General features: G+C 54.5%; 2 protein-coding genes across 2 annotated transcripts; both read right to left on the bottom strand.

Annotated features, from left to right (window-relative positions):
* Window positions 1–872: 872 nt before the first annotated feature.
* Window positions 873–6,332, bottom strand: THAP7 (THAP domain containing 7). The gene is made up of 5 exons (XM_044989303.1): window positions 6,204–6,332; window positions 5,050–5,129; window positions 4,284–4,439; window positions 2,316–2,453; window positions 873–1,766 (listed from the first exon to the last, which is right to left on the bottom strand). The coding sequence occupies exons 2-5, from the start codon at window positions 5,127–5,129 to the stop codon at window positions 1,133–1,135; spliced, it is 1,008 nt and encodes a 335-aa protein (XP_044845238.1). The 5' UTR covers window positions 6,204–6,332; the 3' UTR covers window positions 873–1,132.
* Window positions 6,333–16,132: 9,800 nt separating this feature from the next.
* LOC123349980 (epididymal sperm-binding protein 1-like) lies at window positions 16,133–26,057 on the bottom strand. Its single transcript, XM_044988316.1, has 9 exons — window positions 25,991–26,057; window positions 24,718–24,936; window positions 23,632–23,796; window positions 22,763–22,918; window positions 21,760–21,924; window positions 20,195–20,359; window positions 18,536–18,700; window positions 17,370–17,538; window positions 16,133–16,304 (listed from the first exon to the last, which is right to left on the bottom strand). Exons 1-5 carry the CDS (start codon window positions 26,055–26,057, stop codon window positions 21,779–21,781), a joined length of 753 nt encoding a protein of 250 aa, XP_044844251.1. The 3' UTR covers window positions 16,133–16,304; window positions 17,370–17,538; window positions 18,536–18,700; window positions 20,195–20,359; window positions 21,760–21,778.
* Between the last annotated feature and the right edge of the window lie 536 nt (window positions 26,058–26,593).

Here is a 26,593-nt window from a genome sequence, read left to right as displayed (position 1 = left end):
GGCTGGCAGGGGGCGGCTGTGGGCAGGGGGTGGGGCAGAGGGCGGCTGTGGGCAGGGGCTGGCTGCGGGTGGCTGTGGCAGGGGCTGGCTGCGGGCAGGGGGCGGCTGTGGGCAGGGGCTGGCTGGGGGCAGGGGCTGGGGGCGGCTGTGGATGGCTGGGGGCAGGGGGTGGGGCAGGGGATGGCTGGGGGCAGGGGGTGGCTGCGGGCAGGGGAGGGGTGCAGATACTCACACGGGGGGGGCTGGGGGCAGGGGGGGGCAGGGGGTGGGGCAGGGGGTGGCTGGGGGCAGGGGCTGGCTGGGGGTGGCTGGGGGCAGGGGGGGCTGGGAGCAGGGAAGGCGGGGGAGGGGCGCAGATACTCACACGGGGGGGGGGGCTGGGAGCAGCAGGACGCAGCCGGGGACTCACCAGGCAGCAGCAGGAGCCCCAGAGCCAGAGATCCAAAGAGCAGCAGCAGCAACCGGGCCAGGAGACAGCTCACATGGCTCTCGCAGCACAGCGCAGCGCCCCCCGGCGGCCGGGAGGAAGAATTACAGGCTTCCCAGGCAGAGCCCATCAAAGCTTCCCTCGCAGGGAAGCTAGTTAACAAGCGGTTCTAAAACCGCTTCTAAATTTAACAACGGGTTCGCGCGAACCGGTGCGAACCCGCTCCAGCTCATCCCTGGGCACTGCCCACCCTGGGACCAACCCCACAGCTCCCCCAGGGGCAATGGGCACAGGCACACCAGGGGCACTGCCTGCCCTGGGACTGACCCCGCAGTGCCCCGGGGGCAACGGGCACACGCTTACTGGGGGCACTGCCCGCCCTGGGACTGACCCCGCGGCCACACTCCCACCAGGCTGTGCACACTCCGGGATCATCACCCCCACATAAAACAAGATCTTTATTTACAACCCCCATCAATCCGCCTCCCTGGCACAGAGGTGGAGGTCAGGGCGGGAGCGGGGGGGCAGAGAAGTGCTGTTGCACGGTTTGCGTCTGCAGCCCTGGCCTGCCACCTTTCGTGGGCAGGGAGTGAGCTCAGCCCGTGGCCGAGCCAGAGCCCAGGGCTTCGTGCCTGGGCAGAGGCCCGAGTCCCATGCAGTTCCCCCCGCCCTACACACAGACGGCCCCTGAGCGCAGTGCCAGGCTCACTCCAGGTCGCGCAGCAGCTGCAGCTCAAAGACCTGGAGGTGCTCCTTGAGCTGGCGCCGCATGTCTGGGGCCGCCCGCCGCTCCCGCTGCAGCTCGCAGATGCGCAGCCGCAGCCGCTGTTCTCGCCGCTTGCAGGCCTGCAGCTGCCGCTGGACCCGGTCCAGGGCCTCCAGGGCGGCCTCCGCGCGCCGCTTCCACAGCAGGGCACTGCCCACCTGGTAGCTGTGCTCGCTCTGGATGTAGGCGCCGGCCGGGGGTGGCAGGCGCAGCATGTAGAGCGATGGGGAGACGGGGCGGGGTGGCTCTGGGGCGGGCGATGTGGGGGCCTCTGAGGGGGCCTCTGTCTCTGGGAGCGTGGGGGCCTCTGTCTCTGGGAGCGCCGGCGTGGCCGTGGCCGCCTCCTGCCCCGTGGCCACGGCTGGGTACTCCAGGAGGATGTCCGACAGGCTGGCCAGGATGACGTCATGCTGATCCTCTAGCTCCGCCCCCTGGGGGAGGGGCCCGGGCAGGCTGCGGTGCTCAGTGGCGGGGGCGGCCGCGGGCGTGGCCAGCTCAGACTCCTCCTCCTCTGGGAAGCACGAGATCTCCGCATTGGCCGGGGCGTCCTGCTCCCCTTGGCCTGGATCGCGTCTGAGGGGAAAGAGCCCATCCCACAATGCACTGCAGGGGGCAGGCACAGCAGGGCCCCAGAGCAATAGACCATCCCAACCCCCCTCGGCCTCTGACCCCCCCCAATCCAAACCTTGGGCAGCCCCAGCCCCTCCCACCTATACCCTGACCCCGCCCCCAAGATAACCCCACCCCAACCTAGCCTGGGGTCAACATACAGGGACAGCCCCAGCTCCTTCCTCCTGCCAGATCCTGACCCCGCCCCCTCAAATCTAGCCCAGGAGATAACATGCGGGGCTGCCCCACCCACTCCAGACCTTGACCCCGCTCCCAGCCCCCCAGATCTGGTCTCCAATGCACACAGCCCAGCAGAACCAGTTCCAGCTCCTCACCCTGACCCACTGGCCCTGGCACGGCTGGGCCCCCAGCAGTCTCATGGGGGCAGACCGGGCCCTTCTGATCCACAACCCAGCCTGCACAGCCCCTTGCTCCATGTGCTCTGCCTTGGCACATCCCAGCCCCTCACCCCACGACCCAGCCCAGCAGACCATCTACAGGGCAGGCACTCACCTCCACCTCCTCCAGGCCCTGGCAGCCTTCGGGTCATCACCCTTCTGCCGGGGAGCCCTCACCTTTGCTGCCCGGCGCGCTTTGGAGAAGGACTCGAAGACGGTGGGGACGGCCCCCTCCTTGAGCCGGTGGTAGCCACTGTGGAGAGACATCGGCAGGCACGAGCTGCCCCCGGCCCAGCTGGCTTGGGGAGAACCCCATCGCCCTGGGAGGAAGCTCTCCCGGCACAGGGACTCTTGGATGGGAACGCTGTTCCACTAGCTTAGCTGGGCGTCTCTTTGCTGGCCTGGGAATATTTTTAAATGGCTCTTTGCCCTGTAGGAACCACTAGGCCAAGATGAGGCTCTGACTTTGGCACATACGGTTTTCAGTTTATCAGTCGGTCTGTCTTAGGCCGGGGCTACACTATGGGCGGCGCAGCAGCAGCTGTAATGCCGTAGCACTGGAGCATAGACGCTTCCTGTGTTGATGGAGATGCGGGTAATCCACCTCCCCGAGAGAATTCTTCTGTCGACCTAGCCATGTCCGCACCGGGGCGTAGGGTGGCTTAACTATGGCACCCAAAGGTGTGAATTTTTCACACCCCTGAGCCATGTAGCTAGTAAGTGTAGACCAGGGCTTAATTTGTGGTCACCTGCACGTGGGCTTCAAAATAAGCAGCAGTCTGACATTTTTACCCTCTCTCTCACAAATCCCTTAGTCTCTGAACCACATCATGTTTTATTCAGGTGCTTAAGGCCTCGATTGGATCCCATGATTGGATCCACACAGCCAGCCCTGGGGGTTCCACATTCATAGATTTTTAAGGCCAGAAGATCATCTACTCTGACCTCCCATCTAGCACCGGCCAGAGCATTTCAGCCATTCTCCCCTGCCCTGAGCCCCGTGACGCAGGGCGTTATATTCACAACTCACCCGGTTAACTTCCCGGTGCAGATGAGCTCTTTGTCCTATCAGGCACCTGTGGGATGACTTTACTTACATGGGTAAGTGGTTGCGGGTATGTTTAACCTACCTTACAATAACCCCCCACTACTTTTATGTTCTCAAAAACATTAACGTAAAACCTCCACCCCCTGCATTCTTTCGCTCGCTAGCAAGACCTTGCATCGAGAGAACTGCTGTAACAAACCAGAACTGTGTTTCAACAGAATTCATTGCAAAATGGGGCCAAGGAACTGTGACGAACAGGCCTTAATTAAACTCTAGGTCTCAGGAGACACACTGTCCGTCAGTCCTCACAGGGAGAGGAAGATGGGATGTGGATGCATGGGGGGGGGGGGAAAGAGAGGAGAGAATGGACCAGCTCACTTTCACGGGACAATGGGGGTGTCTAGACTAGGGGAAACTATTCAGATCAGTCCATCCTCACGGGCAGTGTAAGGGCATCTGGACTAGTGGGACCATACAGACCAGTTCACCTTCCTGGATAGAGGGGCTGTGTCTGGACTGGAAGGTGGGGGAACCGTATGGCCCAGTCCATCCTCACAGGGAGGGGAGGGTGAGTGCATCTGACCTAGGGGGACTTGTACAGACCAGTCTATCTTCACTAGGGGGGCATCTGGACTAGAGGGAACCACATGGACCAGTCCATCTTTGGGGGTACATGCCAGGACTAGGGGGCACTGCATGGACCAGTCCATCTTCCCAGGGGTAGGAGGGGGTATGTCAGAATTAGGGGAACCGTATGGACCAGTCCATCCTTCCAGAGGGCAGATGAAGAGGGTTCAGGGCAGGGCTCCACATGGTCCAATCCATCCTCCCGGAGGAGAGAGGACCTGAACCAGGTATTTATGTGACTGGTGGCGCTGTTCTTCTCCACCCCCCACCCAAGCTGGGATGCCAGGGGCAGCTACTGGCACAGTTATGGAGACCTGGTGAAAAAGCTCATCTCCCAAGCTAGCGCCACCCAGCTTCGGGGCACAGAGCAGGGCATCCCTGGGTGTCGGCTCAGCCTCCTGCACCCACCTGATCCCCACCATCTCGAAGCAGCTCTTCTCGAAGTGCTTGGAGCAGAAGTAGATGTAGTCAGAGGCTGGATTCCAGGGGCCCTGGCCGCTCGGGTCCTTGCGCTGACAGTTCTCCAGCCACACGCTGCGCCGCGGGTTGTCCTTCTTGGGCAGCCTGCGAGGACAGAGATGGCACCGTTCAGCTCCCGGGAGAGGCATGGGCCGGGGCAGGGGTTCAACCACCACAAGGAGGGGCAAAGGCAGATCCGAGAACAACCTCCCCCCAGGAGTTTTCAACCCAGAGATGCTAATGTCCCCTAGGTATGGAGAAGAAAAAACAACACCACCTCCAAATGATCCACTGGAGATGGGACGTAGGACCAGCCAGATTGGATCAGACCAAAGGTCTCTCTAGCCAGCATCCTGTCTCTGACAGAACCCAGCTGCTTTAGAGGAAGAGGCAAGACACTCCCTAGTGGACAGCTCTGGAATAACCTGCCTATAAGGGAAAGTTGGTCCTAACTCCTCAGCAATTCCTTGATCACGTCAGGTCTCAGCTGTGGTTTTGGAGCAACAAGCTTTGATTATAACGACTGAGTCCTTGTGGCAGGAAGTTACGCAGGCTGGCTGTGCTGGGAAAGTATTTCCTTTCTGCTGGCGTTAAACTTACTGCCGTTCAGGGTACCTGGATGTCCCCTTGCACCTTCCCCTCAGGGAGGGGAGGGTGGAAGGGCTGGTTGTAGGGGAAGGTTGTGGGGAGGGAGCAGGGCCAGGATAGTTCTTACCGATGGAAGGAGATGCCTCGATTGCGGGTCTCGCGGGTGTCCCGGGTGCAGCAGCCGGTAGCAGAGCAGTGACGGGGCATCTGTGGGGAGAGAGACAGAGATGGGGAGGCCCTGAGAATTACCCGCCCCCACACACACACCAGAGCTACACCCCAGCCAGTGGCTCTCAGCCTTACCCACCTGACCACTAAAGCCTGGACACTCTCCTGCCCGCATCAACAGCTACCCCATCACCCTCCTATAACCTGGACACCCTCCCCTCACCCCCACCATAGCCAGGACACCCTCCCCTCCCCAATCCACGCCCTCCGCCCCCATAGCCAGGACACCCTCCCTTCCCCAATCCACGCCCTCCGCCCCCAATGCCAGGACACCCTCCCTTCCCCAATCCACGCCCTCCGCCCCCATAGCCAGGACACCCTCCCTTCCCCAATCCACGCCCTCCGCCCCCATAGCCAGGACACCCTCCCTTCCCCAATCCACGCCCTCCGCCCCCATAGCCAGGACACCCTCCCCTCCCCAATCCACGCCCTCCGCCCCCATAGCCAGGACCCCCTCCCCTCCCCAATCCACGCCCTCCGCCCCCATAGCCAGGACACCCTCCCCTCCCCAATCCACGCCCTCCGCCCCCATAGCCAGGACACCTGCCCCTCCCCTATGAACATTTCCACCACACGTTGGATCTCTCAGCTTCCCCATAGGTGACACCCCCCCCATAACCAGGGCCCAGCAATAGGGGGGGTTTCCACCCCCACCCCCTGTTTGTGCCTCCCCAGCTTTGAACCCCAGGACTCTGCGCACCAGCTGCGGACGGGGGAGGCCGGCGGGGGGGGCAGGAACCAGGTGCCGGGGGGGGGCCGATCCCAGGGCGGGGATCCGGGGGGGAACGAGCCGTGGCGGGGGGGCAGCCGGGGGAAGGGGGGGCTGAGCCGGGGGGGGCAGGGAACCCCCGTGCGGGGAGGGGGAGTTGGGGGGGGCGGTGACGTGGGGGTATCTCCGGGAGGGTCCCCGGGGGGGGTCGGTGACGCGGCGAGGGAGTCCCCGGGGCTCCCGTGACGTAGCTGTGACGCGGAGGGTACCAAGGGGGGGGGCAAGGCGGGAGCCGGTGACGCGGCGCGCGGGGGGGGGGTCCCCGGGGCCGTTTCCGGTCTCACCTCCCCGCTCCCATCACTCCACAGACGCTGCGGTCCTGGGTCTGGCGCAGGCGCAGGCGCAGCGGGGCCTCTCGCCGTGTTCTCGCGAGAGCTGGAAAGAGCCCGAGCCCCGCGACAACCTCGCGAGAGCCCCGGCGGCCAATCGGATTCCGACCCATGCCCCGCCCCCACCCCATGGAGACAAGCCCCGCCCACCAAAGCTCCGCCCCTTCTCCGTAGCCCGCCACAAGCTCCGCCCCACCCTCAAAGTCTGCCACAGGCCCCGCTCCACAGAGCCCCGCCCCTTCCCCTCAGAGCCCCGCCCCTTCCCCATATCACCTGCCACAGGCCCCGCCCCTCAAAGCCCCGCCCCTTCCCCATATCACCCCATATCACCTGCCACAGGCCCCTCCCCTCAGAGCCCCGCCCCTTTTCTCACCCCCACCCCACACCTCCAGCAGGGTGGTGCTGACCCCCAGTGGCCTGGGCAGCCCTGAGGTGGCTCCTTCTCCGGTGATGGGGGGAGAGGTCCCAGGGGCTCTGCCTGGTGCCCTCCCAGCCCCATGGCCGTGGATCCGGTTTCAGGCTGCCCAGGCCGCAAGGTTTGCGACATGGCACATCCAGGCCGCGAGGACGGTGATCCGGCGCCTGGTGGAGACGGAGGCTCCCAGCTCGTCCCCCTGCTAGTGTTTGCTAAAATGCAAATCGTTCGTTCCCTGCAACTTCCTGCCCTGGCCTCTCGAGGGCCCTGCTCACCGCCGGCATGCAGCTGAGCTGAGCCCATCTTCCCTTGCTTGGGCCAGGTCTGTTGAAGGGCTTCAGCCCAGCCAGGGCTGGCTGGCTTTGGAGGCATCACATCAGGGGCGCTGGAATGAGGGCAATCAGGGGGCCATGACCCCCCCTTTTTACTGGCCCTAAGGGCAAGTGAGGGGGCAGAGAAGAGCAATCGGGGGGCGGTGTGAGGGCAGAGCCTTGGGAGGAAAAGGTGGCACGGGGGCAGATCCTCAGGGGAAGGGGCAGGGTGGAGGCTTGGGGGTGAAAGGGTGGCACAGGGGTGGGACCTCAGGGGAAGGGGTAGTGCAGGGGGGCGTGGCCACAGTTCAGGTGCCAGTGGGCCCTCCCCCACTTTTAGGAAGCTTCCGCTGCTCCTGCATCACATCCTACAGGGGAATTCACAACCTTACAATGTCGTGATGACATTTCACCATGAGATTATTGCCCAGCCAGTCTGATCCAAAATGAGCCACCTTCCCCGTGGGCAGTGGACTGCACTTAACCACGCTCAGACAACACAGGGAAGGTGTGGATATCCCCTCCACAAACAGGAATGCAAAGACTCACCAGACTGTGACAAGAACATAACAGAAGAATGACCACACTGGGTCAGACCATGGTCCATCTAGCCCAGTATCCTGTCTTCCAACAGTGGCCAGTGCCAGCTGCTTCAGAGGGATTAACAGAACAGGGAAACAAAACATTTCACTTTTATAGAAATGAAGCTTTTTAATTTTCTAGAAACAAAACTTTTGGCTTGAGCCCCAATTGTTTTGTTGCTGAAAATTTCATTTTGTGGGAAATTTCAAAATTTGATGTTTTGTTCCAGAAACAAATTTCAAAATTGTGGAATTTCCCATGACTTGAAAATCCAAGTCCGTGCATAGCTTATCTGGGAGACCTGAGACCAGAATCTATCTACAGCCCCACCTAAGCACCCCCTGATCCTTATAACGCCTCCTTGTCATGCAGGGTCATTACCCACATATTACAGACAGGGAACAGGGGTGCATCTACACGCAAAAAAAAAAATTGCAGAAAGTCTCAGAGCCCAGATCTACCGATTCAGGCTCATGGGTCTCAAAACAGCAGTGTAGATATTTCCGCTTGCTCTGGCTCTGAGACCCAGCGAGGTGGGTTGGTCTGGGAGCTCTGGTGGGAATGTCTTCACTGCCCCCACATGTTTTCAACCCTGCAGGGCAAGCCTGATTCCATAGTCCAATGCTCTGAGATTTGCTGTTGTGGGGTTACTTTTTTTTTGCAATGTAGATGTACCCAGAGGCACAGAGAGGGTAGGTTGAGGCTGCAATATGGAGGTGTGATTACAGCGCACGGAGATATACCTGAGCTAACTAACTAGATTGGGTAGATCCGCCCATCCTGCAATCATTCCTCGCCCCGGCAGAATAGACATACCCTGGGTGATTGGCACAAAGGCACATGGAAAAAGCAGGGGATTAAAACCTAGACACCCACATGCTAGAAATCTAACCACTGGGCCATCTAGCCTGCCAGCCGAGCAGGGTGTGTCTACACCACACACCCAACCCAGACTCTGACTCAGGTTTGAGACTAAGGCCCACTTCTGTCCACACACAAAGCAGTCTGACTCAGCACAGAATTTTGCAATGTGGACGCAGCCCAAGTGGCAGCCCCGAGGCAGAAGGGCTGTGTGGCGCAGAGTGGGCGTGCTAGCATGGCTGCGAGACCCGGGTACAGCAACTGTCACAGAGCTGGGCTGAATGCGCAGTATGGACGTACCCGGTGCTTCATTTGTGATGAAAGAGGTGCCGGGGCTCAAGCAATTTTTTTTTACTTTCATAACTGATGCGGCAAAGCCCAGAGGTGCCGGGGCTCTGACAAGGAAGTCCCCACCCTGACTGCAAAACTGTCTGGTAAAGTTTTGAATGTATTTACTGAAATGCCAGTTCAGGAAGCTCTTTGAAATATTCTGAATTTAAGAAAGCTGTTTTATAAAGGTTTCAAATTACTCCTGAAGTATATGGGTTGAGATTTAGAAATCCTAAAAGGGGGGAATACAGGGGTGCGGACCGTCACGTCCACCTACGCTCTGTGTGCTGAGGAGGCTGTCTGGGGTAGGACCAGGCTCTTGTCTGAATGTGGCAGGCCCGATCCTAAACCCATTGCAGACTTCCTGGGCTTTGGATTAGGGGACCAGCATGCCACCGCCCTGGCCTGATACTGATTCACCCCAGCAGGGCTCTCGGCCATTGGGGAAGAGGTACAGTCTTTACCTTCAGCTCCAGATCCGTGCAGGGTCCAGGCGTGCACAGATCTGTGTCGGTGTCTGAAAAGACCATCCCATTCCTGGCGCAGACGTCACTGGAGTGCCTCGCCGAGGCTGGATGGAGCAGGGGCTCTGGAAATCTCTGCCTCTTACAACACCAGCCCCTTGCGAGAAGACACAGCTCTAGGCTGGAGAAGGATGTAATTGCTTTGTAGGGGCAGCCGCGTTTCCAAAGCTTTGAAATATCCTAGCACCTCTGGGATCTATTGGAAGGCACTGTCCCCACCCCAGGAAACAATTACCACCCCTTCCCTGCTCCCAGTTCACTCTGCATGTCTGCCAGTCTGAAACGCTTACTGGTGCCTTGGCCAAAGCTCGGGAGAGCATCACCCAGGATCAATCCTGAGCCAGCCCCTGACTGCAGTGGGGTCAGGGCTGGATTCTGATCTCGCCTTCCCCAGAGTCAATCTGGAGTCACACCTGACCAAAATGAAGTTGTTCTGGATTGGTTTAAGTGTGAACAGAATCCAGTCCATATTCTTTAGAAATAATCTCTGGTGCTGGAGATGGAGGCTTGTATCTCCTCATTTTCCATTCATCTTAATCCCTTCCTCTGTTTCCTCAATAAATTTAATCAAATACTCACTGTAAATGTCAAATAAAGTCAGTGACATCATACCGCCTTATCTCACTCCTCTCTAGATCTCTATCAGATTTTCATTTTCATCTCCCGTTCTAATTGCCTTCTGATTCCAGCATAATTGTTTTATTACTCGGAATTCGTATCCATCAATCCCTACAGATCTGAATATATTGAGCAGTTTGTAGTGGTAGCTTCTGTCAAAAGCTTTTTGGAAGTCAATGAAACACAAGTATATTGTTTTCACCTTTTCAACTGATCTTTCTAATGTGCGCATCACAGTTGCACAGTGGCATTTATGGTGCCTTTTCCACATTCGAAATCATCTTGTTGTTTGCTTAGTTCCTGATCAGGCTTTCCCTGTACTCGGTTCTGAACAACTTGCAAAAGTATCTGAGGCACTAGGCTGCTTGTTCTGTAGTTGTTATAGTCCATAGCGTTGGTCTTTTCTGAGATTTGGATACACGTTGACGTTATAAAATCCTCTGGGAACTCTGCTGTCTCAAACATGTTCTTCATTAACACTGAGAGGCCTCTGGAGCCTTCAGCCCCTTTGCTTTAAGTCAGCTGGTTTTCCATCACAACCTACTGCTTTTCCATTCAGACGTCTTTTTATTGCTATCATGCTGTCTTCATCCGTTATTGACAGGCACTTATTTGATTGATCTGTAGTTGAAGTTTTTCAGGCCTATCATCACCATATAATTCATTCCTATATTCTCTCCATCTCTCCTTCTTGTCTTTGGGGCCTGGTTCCCATTTCTCCATAAGGGTCGTATTGGTCACTTTCCCAGGGCCGGAGCAAGGAAGTTTCGCGCCCTAGGTGAAACTTCCACCTTGCGCCCCCCTGCCCCAGCCCTGTAGCAGCTCCCTGCCCCCCCCCGTCCTGAGGGCCCCCCCACAACAGCTCCCCCCCTGCTCTGAGGCGCCCCCCGGCAGTTCACCCCCCCGCCCTCTGCTCCGCATCCTCCCCGAGCACGCCGCGCCCGCTCTAATTCTCCCGCCTCCCAGGCTTGTGGTGCCAAACAGCTGATTGGCGCCGCAAGCCTGGGAGGCCGGAGAAGTGGAGCAGCGACCGCGCTCCGGGAGGAACCGCTGTAAAAATAAACTGGGGGCACCGCTTTTTGGCGCCCCCAAATCTTGGCACCCTAGGCAACCGCCTAGTTTGCCTTAATGGTAGCACCGGCCCTGCACTTTCCTTCTCTAATCAAACCTTTTGAGACATCTCACTTTGTTTATTTTCTTTATCCAGTTCTTCAAATCATTTGCATTTCTCATTCAGCCGTTAAGACTTTGCCGATCTGCATTTATTATTTATCATTTTAGCTAGTCTTTGGCATTCGTTTTCTGTGGTCCGTGTGCTTTTACTTTCCTTCTTTCATCTAGCAGAGCAATGATTTTGTCTATTTCCAGGGGCGGGGTTAGTAGCTAGTAACTTCTTGCCTACATGTTTCTCTGCAGGTTCTTTGATAGCATCTCTGAGATGTCCCCAAGTTAATTGGTCCTTGTTTTCATGAATGCACACATTACATGCGTTAAAAACTGGCTAACGGACAGGTCTCAAAATGTGATTGTAAATGAGGAAACATCCGCAAGCAAGGTTGTTTCCAGTGAGGTCCTGCAGGAATCAGTTGTTGGCCCTGTGCTACTTAACATTTTTATCAGCAAGCTGTGGGAAAACATAAAATCATCATCACTGACGAAGTTTGCAGATGACACAGCGATTGGGGGACTGGTAAATGATGACTGATGTAACTGACACAGAGCTACCTGGATTGGTTGGCAAACTGGGTGCAAGTAAACGATACACATTCGAATATGGCCAAATGTAAAGTCGTCCATCTAGGAACAAAGAACGTTGGCCGTACCTACAGGCTGGGGGACTCTCTCCTGGGAAGCAGCGACTCTGAGAAAGATTTGAGGGTCACGGTGGATAATCAATTGAACATGAGCTCCTAGTGTGATGCTATGGGCAAAAAGGGCTACCGTGGTCCTGGGATGAGCAAATTAGGAATCTCGAGTAGGAGCAGAGAGGTTATTTTACCTCTGCATTTGGCAGTCCATAGCGTTGTTCTTTTCTGAGATCTGAATACACATTGAAGTTCTAAAATCCTCTGGCAGGTCCCCTGTCTCAAGCATGTTCTTCATTAACTCTGAGAGGCCTCTGCTGCTGGGATCCTGTGTCCAGTTCTGTTGCCCACATTGAAGAAGGATTTCGATACATTGGAGAGGGGTCAGAGACGAGCCATGGGAACAATAGAAGGGTTATAAAACCTGCCGCAGAACAATGCAACCAAGGAGCTCGATCTGTTTAGTTTAACAAGGAGAAGGTTAAAGGATGACTTGATCACAGGCTTGTGGAGCCAACAGGGAAACAGAAATTTGTCTTCATTCCAGCAGAGAAAGGCCTAACACGATTCAGTGGCTGGAAGTTGAAGCTAGGCAAATTCATATTGGCAATAAGATATACATTATTGACAGTGAGGGTAATTAACCATCAGAACAATTTACCAAGTGCTGGGCGGGCGAATTCTCTGCCACTGGTCGTTTGGAAAGCTTGACGGGCCATTTCTCCAAACGATCTGCTCTTGGTCAAACGGGAATTAATTCAGGGACATTCTAAAGCCTGTGTCACACTTAAGCTCGGTACCAATGTGGACACAAGAATAAATGGATATAAACTGGACACTAGGAAGTTTAGACTTGAAATTAGACAAAGGTTTCTAACCATTAGAGGAGTGAAGTTCTGGAACAGCCTTCCAAGGGGAGTAGTGGGGGCAAAAGACATATCTGGCTTCCAGACTAAGTTTGATAAGTTTATGGAGGGGATGTTTTGATGGGATAGCCTAATTTTGGCAATTAATTGATCTTTGATTATTAGCAGGTAAATATGCCCAGTGGTCTGTGATGGGATGTTAGATGGAGGTGGGATCTGAGTCACTACAGAGAATTCTTTCCTGGGTGCTGGCTGGTGAGTCTTGCCCACACGCTCAGGGTTTAACTGATCACCAGATTTGGGGTAGGGAAGGAATTTTCCTCCAGGGCAGATTGGCAGAGGCCCTGGAGGTTTTTCACCTTCCTCTGCAGCGTGGGGCACGGGTCACTTGCTGGAGGATTCTCTGCAGCTTGAGGTCTTGAAACCACGATTTGAGGACTTCAATAACTCAGACATAGGTTAGGGGTTTGTTACAGGAGTGGGTGGGTAAGATTCTGTGGCCTGCGTTGTGCAGGAGGTCAGACTAGATGATCATAATGGTCCCTTCTGACCTTAAAGTCTATGAGTCTATGAGTGCAGAGTAGATGATCACAATGGGCCAGGGCCGCCCAGATGGGGGGGCAAGTGGGGCAATTTGCCCCAAGCCCCACAGGGGCCCCCACGAGAATATAGTATTCTATAGTATTGCAACTTTTTTAATGGAAGCGGCCCTCAAAATTGCTTTGTCCCAGGCCCTGAATCCTCTGGGCGGCCCTGCAATGGTCCCCTCTTACTTTATAGTCTCCAATTCTGCAGGCACTCGAGACCCATGTCCAGGGCTGGATTAAGGGCTGGGCACTATGGGCCTGGATGTACAGAGGGATTTAACTGTTGCAGCGCTGCCCGGAAGATCACAGGAACGCACTGTGATTCACAAAGCCCGAGCACCGCGCCTAGGTGGCTGCACAACGAATGCAGGGAGAAAGGCGCTGGAGAATAAGAGCGGCCAGAGCCAGCACACTAGGCGGGGAGCTGCCTCAGCTAGCCAATGGGAGCTGCTGATCAGAGGGGGCGTGTGCTAAGCCCCCACCCTTCTCTCAGAGGGAGGGGCCTAAGTCCAGTGAGCAGGGAGGTGCCCTTTTCTGCTTGGATCCACAACCAGGAGCTTTCGCTGGAGCTCGGTACCTCTGGTGTTTCGGCCAGCAGCGGCCCTCTCCTAACTATGAGCCCAGAGGTTGGAGAACTCCCCTGGAAGCCATGTTCCCATTCGCCCCTGCAACAATGTCTTGGTCCCATGAGGCATTGCAAGCCCTTCCCAAAATGCCCTGCGGCGAGTTGCACTGTGGGAGAGCTTTACGGGAGCTCCTCCTTGCACGAACTTGCCCGAGATTCCTGAGCCAGTGGGCGGCCTTTGCACATGCCCACCGCATCGGGCCCCGCAAGGCTGTGAACAGCTCTTGGGGACAGGCCTCCTGGCGTAGGGGGCTGCAGAGCGCAGGCCCAAAGGCAGAAACATGGGCACCGAAGGAAATTTTTGCTGCCAAAAAGCCCTGGTGGAATGTGGTCTCACCCCAGCCATGACCCGTCTGTGACACGGTGCCACCCAACTCCCACACTGACCGGGATATTGCAGCATCACCCGAAAACAAATCAAACCACCTTCACCTCACTCTCAGCCACCCCACACTTTTTTTCCAATTAATTTCATTGTTGTCTATCTGCTGCCTGCGTCTCCTCACAATCCCCCGGGCACGACCATTATCGATGCCCAGCGGAGCCACTTCGCGCTTCCTTGTTAACAAGCCCCGGTGGAATTTGCTTTGGTTACCCACCGTTAACGAGACAGCCGAGGTGCACGTCTTCCCCCAAGGGGAGGGAGTTGTGGGTCTGCTTTTAGACTCTACATTGGGCCTGGCATCAGTGCGGTCAGATGTGGCCTCTGGGTTTGGCTGGTGTTTTGGTGCCCACCCTCCAGACATCTCAGCCCTGGGTTTCAGCACTCAGGATGCCAATTAAAGCAAAGAGATTAACCCTCTCTTTCAATTTTGAATCCCTCCACTGGCTGCCCCTTCTCTAGCACATCAGACTTATGTGGTTTTCATTTTCAAGGCCCTTCCTGGCGTATTCCCCACTCCACCGTGGGCCAATACCACCATGCTGACTGCTGACAATAACTACTGGGCTAATGTGATCCTGGGACGTGTAAACATGGGAATCTCGAGGAGGAGCAGAGCGGTTACGTGCCCTCTGCATTTGGCCCTGGGGCGACCGCTTCTGGGATCCTGTGTCCAGTCCTGGTGGCCACCATTCAAAGAAGGACACGGAGAAGTTGGAAAGGGCTCAGAGAAGAGCTGTGAACATGGCGAAAGGGTTGGAAAACTTGGACTCCAGGAGCTGAGTTTGTTTATTTTAACTCAGAGGAGGTGGAGGGGGAAGGATCAGTACCTACCCGAGGAACAAATATTAAATAATGGACTTGCCAGTCTAGCCGACAAAGCTCTAACAAGATCCAATGGCCAGAAGTTGAATTAAACGAATTCAGACTGGAAATAAGGCGCACATTATTTACCAGGGGATTTTTATATCAAACCTGAATGTTTTTCTAAAAGATCTGCTCTAGCTCAGACAGGAATTGTCTTGGGGAAGTTCTCTGGCCTGTGTTATACAGGAGGTCGGACTAGATGATCACAATGGCCCCTTCTGGCCTTCGAATCTATGAACATTTGGACTTAAACCAGCTGCAGCTGCATTGGAGTCAATAGGGCCGGATCCCCAGCTGGTGTCAATCAGCCATTGCTCCATCATAATAAATGGGGACAGCCCCCAGCTGGTGTGAATTACCCATCACTCCATTGGAGTCAGTGGGGCAGGCCCCCAGCGGGTGTGAATCAGCCATCGCTCCATTGAAGTCAATGGGGCAGGCCCCCAGTGGGTGTGAATCAGCCACCGCTCCATTGGAGTCAATGGGGCAGGCCCCCAGCTGGTGTCAGTGGCTGCTGTTCCATTACTGCAATCAAATCAGCATCACTCTATCACTTAAATACTGACCCACACCCACTGAGACCAGCAGGGGATCTGGCCCCTTGCCATTCACAGGCACGGAAATGATCAGTTAAGGCACCTAAAGATTCATGACAGGACCTGAGCGCTGCTGAAAACTCAGATTGTTTGTTATTGTCACGTTAGAAATAAGAGGTGAAAACCTGACCAGAGCTTTGCCATTGATGTCAATGGACCCATGACTTCACCCAACCTCATGAAGAACATGGAGCCATTTCCACTGAGCATTTTGGGTCATTTCCCTCCAACGAGTCAACCATGAACAATGGAAGCATGACAAGATTCAGAGAAAGCACTGGAGAAATGTGGGGTAATCTGTCTCCCAGGATGTTCCCTTCTTGGCCACTAAGAGTGATCATCTTCAACCCTGAAGCATGAGGATTTATAACCCTTCCAATAAGCCATGTTCATTGGGAAGTGTCCAATATGCATCAGAGCCCCAGGGAAATTGGTCATTTATTGCCCTCTGCCTGGACACAGAACTCGCAGATGCCGTGTTTCAGAAGATGCTTTATTTGAATTTACTAAAATCAACTAGAGAAATGAGCATATTTGGATTTGGATTCAAGGGTGATTATGCCACTGGCATCTGTTGATCAAAAGCGATCTTTGTTGGGAGAGCAGAGGTGTCCAGAGCGGGGCTCATTCCTTTAATTTAATTTTGAATGTCATCGTTCTGCGTCCTCCCAGCTCTGAGGCTGTCACCTGAAAAGGACAGAAGTACAGACCTTCAGCGCCACTTCATTAGCTAGGCAGTGGGACAGCAGAAAAGGATCTAGGGGACAGGGTGGATCTCAAATTGAATATGAGTCGACAGCATGGTGAGGTTGTGAAAAAGGCAAATATAATTCTGAGGTGTATTAACGGGAGCATTGTATGTCAGACATAGGAGGTCATTGTCCTGCTTTAGTTGGAATTGGTGAGGTCTCAGCTGGAGGACAGTGTCCAGTTTCGGGTACTGCACTTGAAGAAAGATGCTGGCAAATTGCAGAGAGTCCAGAGAAGAGCAACCAAAATGATCAGAGGTTTAGAAAACCTGACCTAGGAGGGGAGGTTGAAAAACTTGGGCAGGTTGAGTCTTGAGAAGAGAAGGCTGAGGGGGGAACCCGATAACAGTCTTCCAATATGCAAAAGGTTGCTAGAAAGAGGATGGAGAACAATTGTTCTCCACAGCCACCAAGGGACAGACAAGGAGGAATTGGCTGAGATTGCAGGTAGGGAGAGTTAGGTTAGATACTAGGAAAAACTTGCTAGCTCTACGGATAGTTCGGCTCTGGAGCAGGATACCTAGGGGAGGTTGTGGCATAGTAGTCATTGGAACAGGTTGGAAAAAAACCTGTCAGGGGTGGTTTAGGTATATTTGGTCCTGCCTCAGCATGGGGCGGGGGGAGAGGGGCTCTTCAGGTCCCTTCCAGCCCTATATCACTATGATTCCATAGTTGGGTACTTGGTGGATGTGTATGGAGATGGTTGGATGGGTGATTGTGGATAGGGATGTATGAGTGGGTGGATGGATACGTATGGGGATGGATGGATGGGTGTGTATGGGGATGGATGGATGGACACAGAGTCACTGAGATTGGGGCCCCATCACGCCGGGCGCTGCCCAGACATAAAGTCACAGTGATCGGGGTCCACTTGCACCGGGTGCTGCAGATGATCCCTGTCTGGAAGAGCTCCCAGTGTAAATAGACAAAAGAAGCAGGATCACACACCTCTGGTCCAGATGGGGATGCTATAAACAGAGACCATCCCGTCGCCCTGTCTTACCTGTCTCAGGCAGGGCAGTAGCTCCACTGATGGTCCTGGTCGTAGTTGTCTGTGGTGGAACACCAGAACTTCCCGCTGGCCTCTGCCAGGTTGGTGCAGGTGTGGAATTTAAACTTCTTGTAGATGAAGGGGAAGACACAGGGCTTGCCATGGGAGGGGCGGTCGTAGTCTGAAGACCAAACACACCGACAGCGGGTGAGCACTGTGGCCAGAATCACGGGTAACGCATAGCAAATGCAGGTGGCATCGGACCATGAGCAAACACTTCGTTAGATGGTTCCCCACACATCTTAGGGCTAGGGGAGAGAGCGCGGTCCCGTGACAGGGGTGCCAGGCTGAGCAATGAGAGACCTGGGTGCTGTGCCTGGCTCTGCTGGGTGACCTTTAGCAAGGCACGGCCCAGCTCCATGCCTCAGTTTCCCCACTTCTGCAACATGGGGCTAACCACCCAAGATGCTGTTGGGGGTTGTGCATACAGAATGTGTTAGGTGGTTTGTGGGTCCGTGGGGAAGTGCATTTAGCCAGTTTATACCCACACAGGTGATTAGACACAGCCACACCCCAGATGCGTTTTCGGGGTACATCCTCGGTGGTTATTATGTGCATTAGTCAAGACCTCTAGATACTCATGTGAGATCTGGGGCTTCTTTTGCTGAGATCGGGGCACTGAGTTCCACCCAGACACAGTCACTGAGACTGGGGCCCCATCGCACTGGGGGCTGCCCAGACAAAGTCACCATGATTGGGGCCCCATCAGCCTGGGAGTTGCCCAGACACAGAGTCACCGAGATCGGGGCCCCATCAGGCTGGGCGTTGCCCAGACACAGAGTCACTGAGATCAGGGTTGTGCCAGGTGCTACCCAGACAGACAGAGACGGACAATCTCTGTCTCAAAGTGCTGCCAATCTAAACAGCCAATAGAAGGAGCCCCACAGCTCTAGGGCGATTTGGGGGATGGTTTTAAGAACTGCTGAACAGCTGCTACCCATGAACTTCAGCTTGCTCAGCGTTTCCTAAGGGGCAGGGGGTGGGGACCAAAAAACCAACAAATCACTTCCTAACTGACTCACCCAAGGAGTCTATGACAGAGCCAGGAATTGAATCAGGCCTCGATGAGCCAAACACCTTAACCGCAAGGCTCAACTTCCTCCTGCCTCCTGCCTTACCTGGCGTGGAGCAGTAAGTCCACTTCTTGTCCACGTCGTAATTCCTGGTGGTGCTGCACCACAGTTTTTCTGAGCTGTCCCCGTCACTGATGCAGGTGTAGTGTATTTGTTTGTTATAGATGAAGGGGAACACACAGCTCTTTCCTGGTGCGTTCCCACCCAGGACTAGGGAGGCAAAGGGAGGTGGTTATAGACATCGCCAACACGCCCACCTACCTACGGACTAACGGCTCCCGCATCCCACTATGACCCGGCCACCCATCACCAACAGCCAAGAAATCTCAGGTAGGCTTTCAGGGATTCATAGATTCCATGACCAGATGGGTCCACTGGGATCATCTAGTCTGACCTCCTGTGGAACACAGGCCAGTGAATGTCCTCTGGTTCTCTCTGTGTTGAACCCAATAACTTGGGTTTCACTAATGTATCTTCTAGAATGGCGTCCAATCTGGATTTGAAGACATCATCATGGCTAAAGCATCTTCCAGGAAGGCCAACAGAACCTGGCTTCCCAAAACCCACTGACTCTATCACTTCTGGATCTGATCCTATGGCTGCTCCTAGACCCTGGCCTTGAACCTTTCCTGAAGGAATCCTTAGAGGCTCATTCAGGTTCTGGGAAGGGCATGTTGCAAGCCAGGATCCCACCCATCAATCAGGTAGACTCCCACTGTCCAACTCCCATTGGTATCCAAGTGTCACAACTTCTTATTGGCTCAGGGGCACAGCAGAGAGGTGATGTGATCTTACAGATGATCCGGAGGCTCCTGGACAGCTCGGTAAATAGAGGTGGGTGAAACTTTTCAGATGAAATGTTTTTGGCGAAAAGTACAGATTCAGTGAAACCAAAATATATTGTGAATGCATGTCAGTTGTGTGGGATTGTTCATGTCGAAAAAACAACCAAAAACATTCAGAAAAAGTTGATTCTTCAATCTGAAACAACTTCTGCTTTCAGAATTTCCTTCTATTTTATTAAAACCGAAGTTTAGATAGTTTAAAAAATGTTCAAAATTTAAATGAAATGTTCTGCTCAACCCAAAGGGATTTCCCCCCCCATATTGTCAATCAATGAAAATTAAAAAAAAAATCATTTTCAGGATTCCCCTGAAAATAATTTTGTTTCCTGATTTTTTTAATTCACCAAAAGTTTTAAAGAAAATTTCAATTCCAGGATCCACCCAAAATGGTTTTCTCCTCCCAATCTTTCAAATCACAGAAAATTTCCAACATGTTTGTTTCTGGGATCCTCCCAAAACACATTGTCCCCCAATATTTTTTGATTAATTGAAAACTGTGGAATATTTTCTGGATAACCCAGGACAAATATTTTTGTAATTTTTTGACTCACTGAAAATTTCAGACATTTCATTTTTGGCATCCACGCAAAACCATTTTCCTGACTTTGCAATGCAATGACAATTTAAAAAAAAAGAAGAACTTTCACGATCCACCTGAAATGATTCCCCCACTCCCCGGGTTTTTGATTCACTGACAATTTCAAAAAAATTCATTTTCATGGCAACCCCCCGGCAAGTTTCCCTCTGATTTTTCAGAATCACCAGCAAACCACAAATTAGTTATTTGCCCAGCTGTACAGGTAAAACCAGAGTCAGATCTACCCCAGAAAGAACATACGAAGGAAACTGGATACATTACTGGTGTCAGGGCAGTAGCTCCACAGCTTATTCCGGTCGTAGTTATGGCCTGTAGCACACCAGAAATGTCCCATCTTGTCTCCAGCATTGGTGCAGGTGTAAAATAGCTGTTTTTTGTAGACGAAAGGAAACGTGCAGCGTTGGCCATTGGAGTTCCCCCCGTAGGCTGCAAAGGCAACGAGCAAAGCAGAGTGAACAGCTGGAAATGTTTAATGATGAATTATTACTGATTTAATGTTCAGTGATTTAGATAATGGCATAGAAACAATGAGGAGATTGGACTCCTCGTTGTTTTGACTCCTCGTTGTTTTTGTGGATACAGACTAACACTCCTCTGATACTTGACATAATGGCATAGAGAGAACACTGATAAAGTTTGTGGATGATACCAAGCTGGGAGGGGTTGCAAGTGCTTTGGAGGACAGGATTAAAATTCAAAATGATCTGGACAAAGTGGAGAAATGGTCTGAGGAAAAGAGGACGAAATTCAATAAGGACAAATGCAAAGTGCTCCACTTAGGAAGGAACAATCAGTTGCACACATACAAATTGGGAAATGACTGCCTAGGAAGGAGTACTGCAGAAAGGGGTCTGGGGGTCAGAGTGAATCACAAGCTAAATATGAGTCAACAGTGTAACACTGCTGCAAAAAAAGCAAACATCCTTCTGGGATGTATTGGCAGGAGTGTTATAAGCAAGACATGAGAAGTAATTCTTCCGCTCTACTCCACACAAATTAGGCCTCAACTGGAGTATTGTGTCCAGTTCTGGGTGCCACATTTCAGGAAAGATGTGGACAAATTGGAGAAAGTCCAGAGAAAAGCAACAAAAGTGATTAAAGGTCTAGAAAACATGAGCTGTGAGAGAAGATTGAAAGAATTGGGTTTGTTTAGTCTGGAGAAGAGACGACTGAGAGGGGACAGGATAACAGTTTTCAAGTACATAAAAGGATGTTACAAGGAGGAACCTCTGAGGATAGGACAAGAAACAATGGGCTGAAATTGCAGCAAGGGCAGTTTAGGTTGGACATTATGAAAAACTTCCTAACTGTCAGGGTGGTTAAGCACTGGAATAAATTGCCCAGGGAGGTTGTGGAATCTCCATCATTGGAGATTTTTAAGACCAGGTTGGACAAACCCCTGTCAGCGATGGTCTAGATGGTGCTTGGTCCTGCCATGAGTGCAGGGGACTGGACTAGATGACCTCTCGAGGTCCCTTCCAGTCCTAGGATTCTATGAAAGCGAAAGAGTTTTCTTAGCAAAAAAGGGGTGTCTCATCTCACTGCTGCAGTGAAAGCCGAAGATAATTTTTAACAGTGAGTGAATGGCGTTGTGCCTAGTAGCACGGGATCATCCTGGGGGCCCATCTGACGACTGCATCAGAAGGAGGTGCTAGGGAATTTGGCTGCACAGGGGAAACCATTTGTAGCACGCAGCCCCTCCAGCGAGCTCATTTGGCCTGCAAGACCGGGTGACAGTGCTCTCTGTGCTAGAGCTCCATGTGCCGGCTCGTCCTCCATAAACCTCTGTGCTGACACAGAGCGCTCTGGTCACAGCCGGGACTCACCCTCGCTCAAGCAGAAGCGCTAGAGACGGTCTTTGTCGTAGTTGGGAGTGGTAGCACACCAAGGCCGTCCCATCTTGTCATCGACTGCCGTACAGCTGTGGTAGGTCGTGCCCTTATAGATGAAAGGGAAGACGCAAGGGGCGCTCTCCGAACTCCCCCCCACCGCTGGTGGAGAAAGGCAAGTGAGGAAAGGGTTAAAAAGGGGCAGAAGGCAGGATGCAGGGTAGGCGATTTGCTGGGGGGACTGGGGGTGAATTTGCTCAACAAAACTATTTTTAAGTGGAAAAAATGCCGATTCATGGGAACTGAAAGCGTTTCAACATTTTGCTAGTTTTGATGCATTTCCCGACTTGAAAAGATGTTGAGGGAAAGAAGCATGGAAATGTTTAGACATGTTTGAAATTAAAAATAAATAAATGCTGGGTTCCCGGTTGGGAGCGTCTTTTCGTTTTGAAATTTAAGCTAATTAGAGAGAAAAAAAAGTTAAGAAAAAGGAAAAAAGGTGGAAATGAAAACAATGTTTCAAAATGATCAAAATGAAACGTTTCATCTGAGCCAAATTGAAAGAGAGTTTGGGTTTTCAGTTCATGAATATTTTCAAGGTTTCATTTTTGCCCGTCCAATCGAAGACGGGAAAAATGTTGAACTCCCAAAAATATTTCTAGGGTAGGAAAAAGACTCCCTCCCAGATCCAATGTCTCAATCTGCTGCCCAGACACAATCACCGAGATCAGGGCCTCGTCGTGCCAGGTGCTGCCCAGACACAGAGTCGCTGAGATTGGGGCCCCGTCAGGCCGGGCGCTGCCCAGACACAGAATCACTGAGATTGGGGCCCCATCGCGCTGGGCGCTGCCCAGACACAGAGTCGCCGAGATCGGGGCCCCATCAGGCCGGGCGCTGCCCAGACACAGAGTCGCCGAGGTCGGGGCCCCGTTGCGCTGGGTGCTGCCCATACCAGCTGCAAAGTGCACCCACCCCTTGTGTCTCTCCTGGCCCCACGTACCTGCCGTGCCGCAGTACCTCCATTTATGGTCCGCATCGTAGTTCCTCGTGGTGGCACACCAGGGCCGCTTGCTGTCATCCATGGTGCAAGCCGTGTGCCTCCTGCCTTTGTACCAGAACGGGAATGTACAGGGCTCCTCCGAGTTCCCGCCAAGCACTGGGAGAGATCAGGCAGGGGAGGGAGATGGGACGTGGGAGACACGGGAAACAGAGAGCATGCTGGGAAATGTGGCACACACTCAAACCAGAATCGCCCCAAGTTGAGGCTGTGTCCAGGTAAATAAAACCCTGAGCCCCCCAGCAGCCTGGCCACTGCCCCCCAACCACTGGGAGCCAGGGAGCTCTGTGCACTGCCCCTGCCCGCAGGTACTGTCCCCGCAACTCTGATTGGCTGCAGCTCCTGGCCAATGGGAGCTGCGGAATTGGTGCTTGGGGCTGCACCTGTGGGTGGAGGCAGCGTGTGTAACCCCCTGGCTTCCCCCTTGCCTAAGAGCCGGTGGGACATGCTGGCCGCTTGCTGGGAGCCGCACAGAGCCAGGCAAGGAGCCTGTCTTAGCCCTGCTGTGCTGCCAACCGGACTTTTAACGGCTACGGCTCGGTCAGCGGTGCTGATGGAGCCACAAGGGTGTTCTGGTGACAAACTGGACACTTGGAAACCCTAGGGGGAGCCCAGGGCCGGGCTGGCAGGGGTTGCAGGTAGGGAGTGAGGGATATTGGTGGACCCGGTGGGGGAGCCCAGGGCGGGGCTGGCAGGGGGCTGCGGGTTAGGATGAGGGTCCCTTGCTGAGCTGGGTTTATGGGGGAACCCTGGGCCCATCTGTGTCCCTGTGCCCATGGCCCCTGGCCGGGGAGCCCCCGGAGGCACCGTACATGTGTCAGGGCAGGAGCTCCAGCGCCCGTCCGTGTCGTAGTTCGCCGTGGTGGAGCACCAGGGCTGGACCCCGTGGCTCTGCTCCGTGGTGCAGGTGTGGAAAGTGCGGCCCCCATACGCGAAGGGGAAGAAGCAGGGCTCGCCACCTGCGTTCCCGCCGTAGGCTGGGGGAGACAGAGACAGGCACTGTCACGGGGTGGGGTGCCCTGGGGGCAGCGCAGACGGGTGCGGATCCCTCACCCCACCCTGTGCTGGTTCAGACGCTCAATAAACCCTCCTGTTTTACGCTGGCTGAGGGTCTCTCCGGGCTAGAGACCAGGGTGGCATTATTCCTTCGGGGAGCAGAGGCCCGGGGAGGGTCCAGAGCGAGTGGACTCCCTGAGGGGGCCCAGGGTGAGAGACAGACGTGCCAAGGCTCAGAGAGGTGCGGCTCCAGGAGGTGGAGGGGCTTAACCCCCGAGAGAGAGGACCCCCGAGAAGGGCTGTCGCACTGAACGGGGCACCCCCCAGGGACCGTACGGGGCCAAGAGTGGGCACGATCTGTGAGTCCGTGACAAAGGGTCTGACCCATAGACAGACAGATAGACAGGTGGCAGGGGTGTACTGGGCTAGACAGACAAACAGAGAAGGGGCATATGGGGTTAGAGAGAGAGACAGGGGGTGTATGGGGTTAAACAGAAGACAGAGGGGGGTGTATGGGGCTAGACAGTCAGATGAGGAGTGTACGGGGTTAGACAGACAGACGGACTGTGTGGCTTTGCCCTGCTCAGCCCTGGAGGCATCGCTGGGGCGGGTGCCAGGAAGACGGTGGCTGAGTGCCAGGACATGGGCCAGACCTGCCAGCTCCGGGCGTGTGGGATCACAAGTAGGGAATACAACAGTCGTCTGTGCTGCCCGGTGCTGCCCCTTGTCCCCATCCCATCCCCCGGCTTCTTCCCCACCCCCATCCTGCCCCCTGGCTGCCCCCCATCCTGCCCCCTGGCTGCCCCCCATCCCCATCCCATCCCCTGGCTGCCCCCTTCCCACCCCACAGCTGCCCCCCGTCCCCTGGTTGCCTCCATCCCTGTCCCACCCTGGGCGCTCACCCTCCTTGGAGCAGAACTTGTAGGCCCTGTCCCGGTCGTAGTTGGTGGTGGTGGCGCACCAGACGCTGGACCAGATGCTGGACCAGATGCTGTCCTCGGTTGTGCAGGCCGTGTAGACCTTGCCCCTGTAGGTGAAGGGGAAGACGCAGGGGGCAGGGTCTGCGCCTGGCCATGAACAAGTGGCAGAGATCAGAAACGGGGAGAACGGAGATCCCTGGGCTGGGGATCAGGACGCCTGGGTTCTAGCCACAGCTCAGGGAGGGAAGGGGGCATTGTGGTTTGAGCAGGGGGGCTGGGAGCCAGGACTCCTGGGTTCTCTCCCTGGCTCGGGGAGGAGAGGGGCAGGGGGTCTAGTGGTCAGAGCAGAGCGGACTGAGAAACTCCTGCTGTCCATCTCCGACCCCCTGCCAGGCTGGTATGTCAAGCACCACTTCACAAAACACACTGTGCTAGTCCACACAACGACAGCGTGTCCCACTGCACTACACACGCACACTACACCACAGCCCCCAGGCCACGACACTAATCAACAACACGCTGCTCCACAACACACAGTGTGTATTACACTCCACAACACAACAAAACAGTCCCCTGAACAGTACTGTACGGCTCCATCGCACAAAACAGTCTGTTACACTTCACACCACACAGCTCCACAATGACAGACTGCTCCTCAGCACACGCTCTCCTACACTGCTCTGCAACACAGACTCTACTCCACAACACAACAGCCTGCTCCAGCTCCACAACACAACATGTGCTCCACAACACAACACACAGCTACACAACATGCATTCTACTACACAACACAACAGCACACTGTTCCACAACACGCACTCTACTACACAACACAACAGGCGCTCCGCAACACAACACACTGCTACACAACATGCATTCTACTACACAAGACAACACAACAGCACACTGTTCCACAACACGCACTCTGTTACACAATACAACAGGCGCTCCGCAACACAACACACTGCTCCACAACATGCATTCTACTACACAAAACAACAGCCTGTTGCACAACACAACACACTGTTCCACAACACGAACTTACTCCACTACACAACGTATACCACTCCCCAAACATGCACTCCACTGCACTACAACGCCCTGCTCTACAACATGTACATTACTACACAACACAACAGCACACTGCTCCACAACACGCACTCTACTAAACACCAGCAGCCTGCTGCACAGCCACACACTCTACCACACTACACACCAACACACACCGACCCGAGACAGCCCCTGCCTCCCTTACCCTGGGTCCCCACGCAGAGCAGTGCCAGGGCCCAGACCAGGACGTACGTGGCTGCGGGTGAAGCCATTGTCCCGTCCCCGCTGCCCCAGCCCTGGAGCCCCAGCCCCATATATACAGCCTCCCTTGGGGCTCCTCCCCTTGGCCGCCCCCAGGGGATTGCCAGATGTCTTGCCACCTCACCACCCTGCCACACCAATGGCAAATCATCAGCCCTCTGCTTCCTGAAACCCGAGCCCCCCTGCCCACACCTCACTCCTTGGCCAGACTGTCTCATTGTCCCCCACAAAGCCACCCACAAAGCCCAGGGGCCCAGATCCTGACAGAGGGATTCAAAACCAGTGGAAATTAGGTGCTTAAATACCTGCGTGGCTTTGGAGAAGTGGGAGATTCAATCCCTCCTGGATATGGTGGGCCGGGAATTTTTGCCACGACTTTCCAGCTGGAAAGGCAGCTCTGGTGCAGGTGAAACGGTGCGTGGGGGAAAGTGGCTTTTGCCCCATTGCTTGTCTTGAAAAAGGAACGTTTGAAATTCTTGAAAGGAGCCATCAGGAAATTCCAGGACAGTTTTGGGGAATTTTCACTTTTGCAACACAGAAAGAATCA

This window comes from Mauremys mutica, chromosome 15, assembly GCF_020497125.1.
Source record: "Mauremys mutica isolate MM-2020 ecotype Southern chromosome 15, ASM2049712v1, whole genome shotgun sequence".
Taxonomy (NCBI): Eukaryota; Metazoa; Chordata; order Testudines; family Geoemydidae; genus Mauremys; species Mauremys mutica.
The sequence above is the reverse complement of the archived record's forward strand: the minus strand, read 5'-3'. Positions and strand labels throughout refer to the sequence as shown.

Coding starts and splice junctions, on each gene's coding strand:
- THAP7 (XM_044989303.1), bottom strand. CDS start 5,129: ATGCCCCGTCACTGCTCTGCTACCGGCTGCTGCACCCGGGACACCCGC. Junction 2,454..4,283: donor TTCGAGATGGTGGGGATCAG/GTGGGTGCAGGA, acceptor GTCTCTCCACAG/TGGCTACCACCGGCTCAAGG. Junction 1,767..2,315: donor AGGGCCTGGAGGAGGTGGAG/GTGAGTGCCTGC, acceptor CTTTCCCCTCAG/ACGCGATCCAGGCCAAGGGG.
- LOC123349980 (XM_044988316.1), bottom strand. CDS start 26,057: ATGGCTTCACCCGCAGCCACGTACGTCCTGGTCTGGGCCCTGGCACTG. Junction 24,937..25,990: donor GCTCTGCGTGGGGACCCAGG/GTAAGGGAGGCA, acceptor CCTGATCCCCAG/CCCAGGGATCTCCGTTCTCC. Junction 23,797..24,717: donor CAAGTTCTGCTCCAAGGAGG/GTGAGCGCCCAG, acceptor TGTCTCCCCCAG/CCTACGGCGGGAACGCAGGT.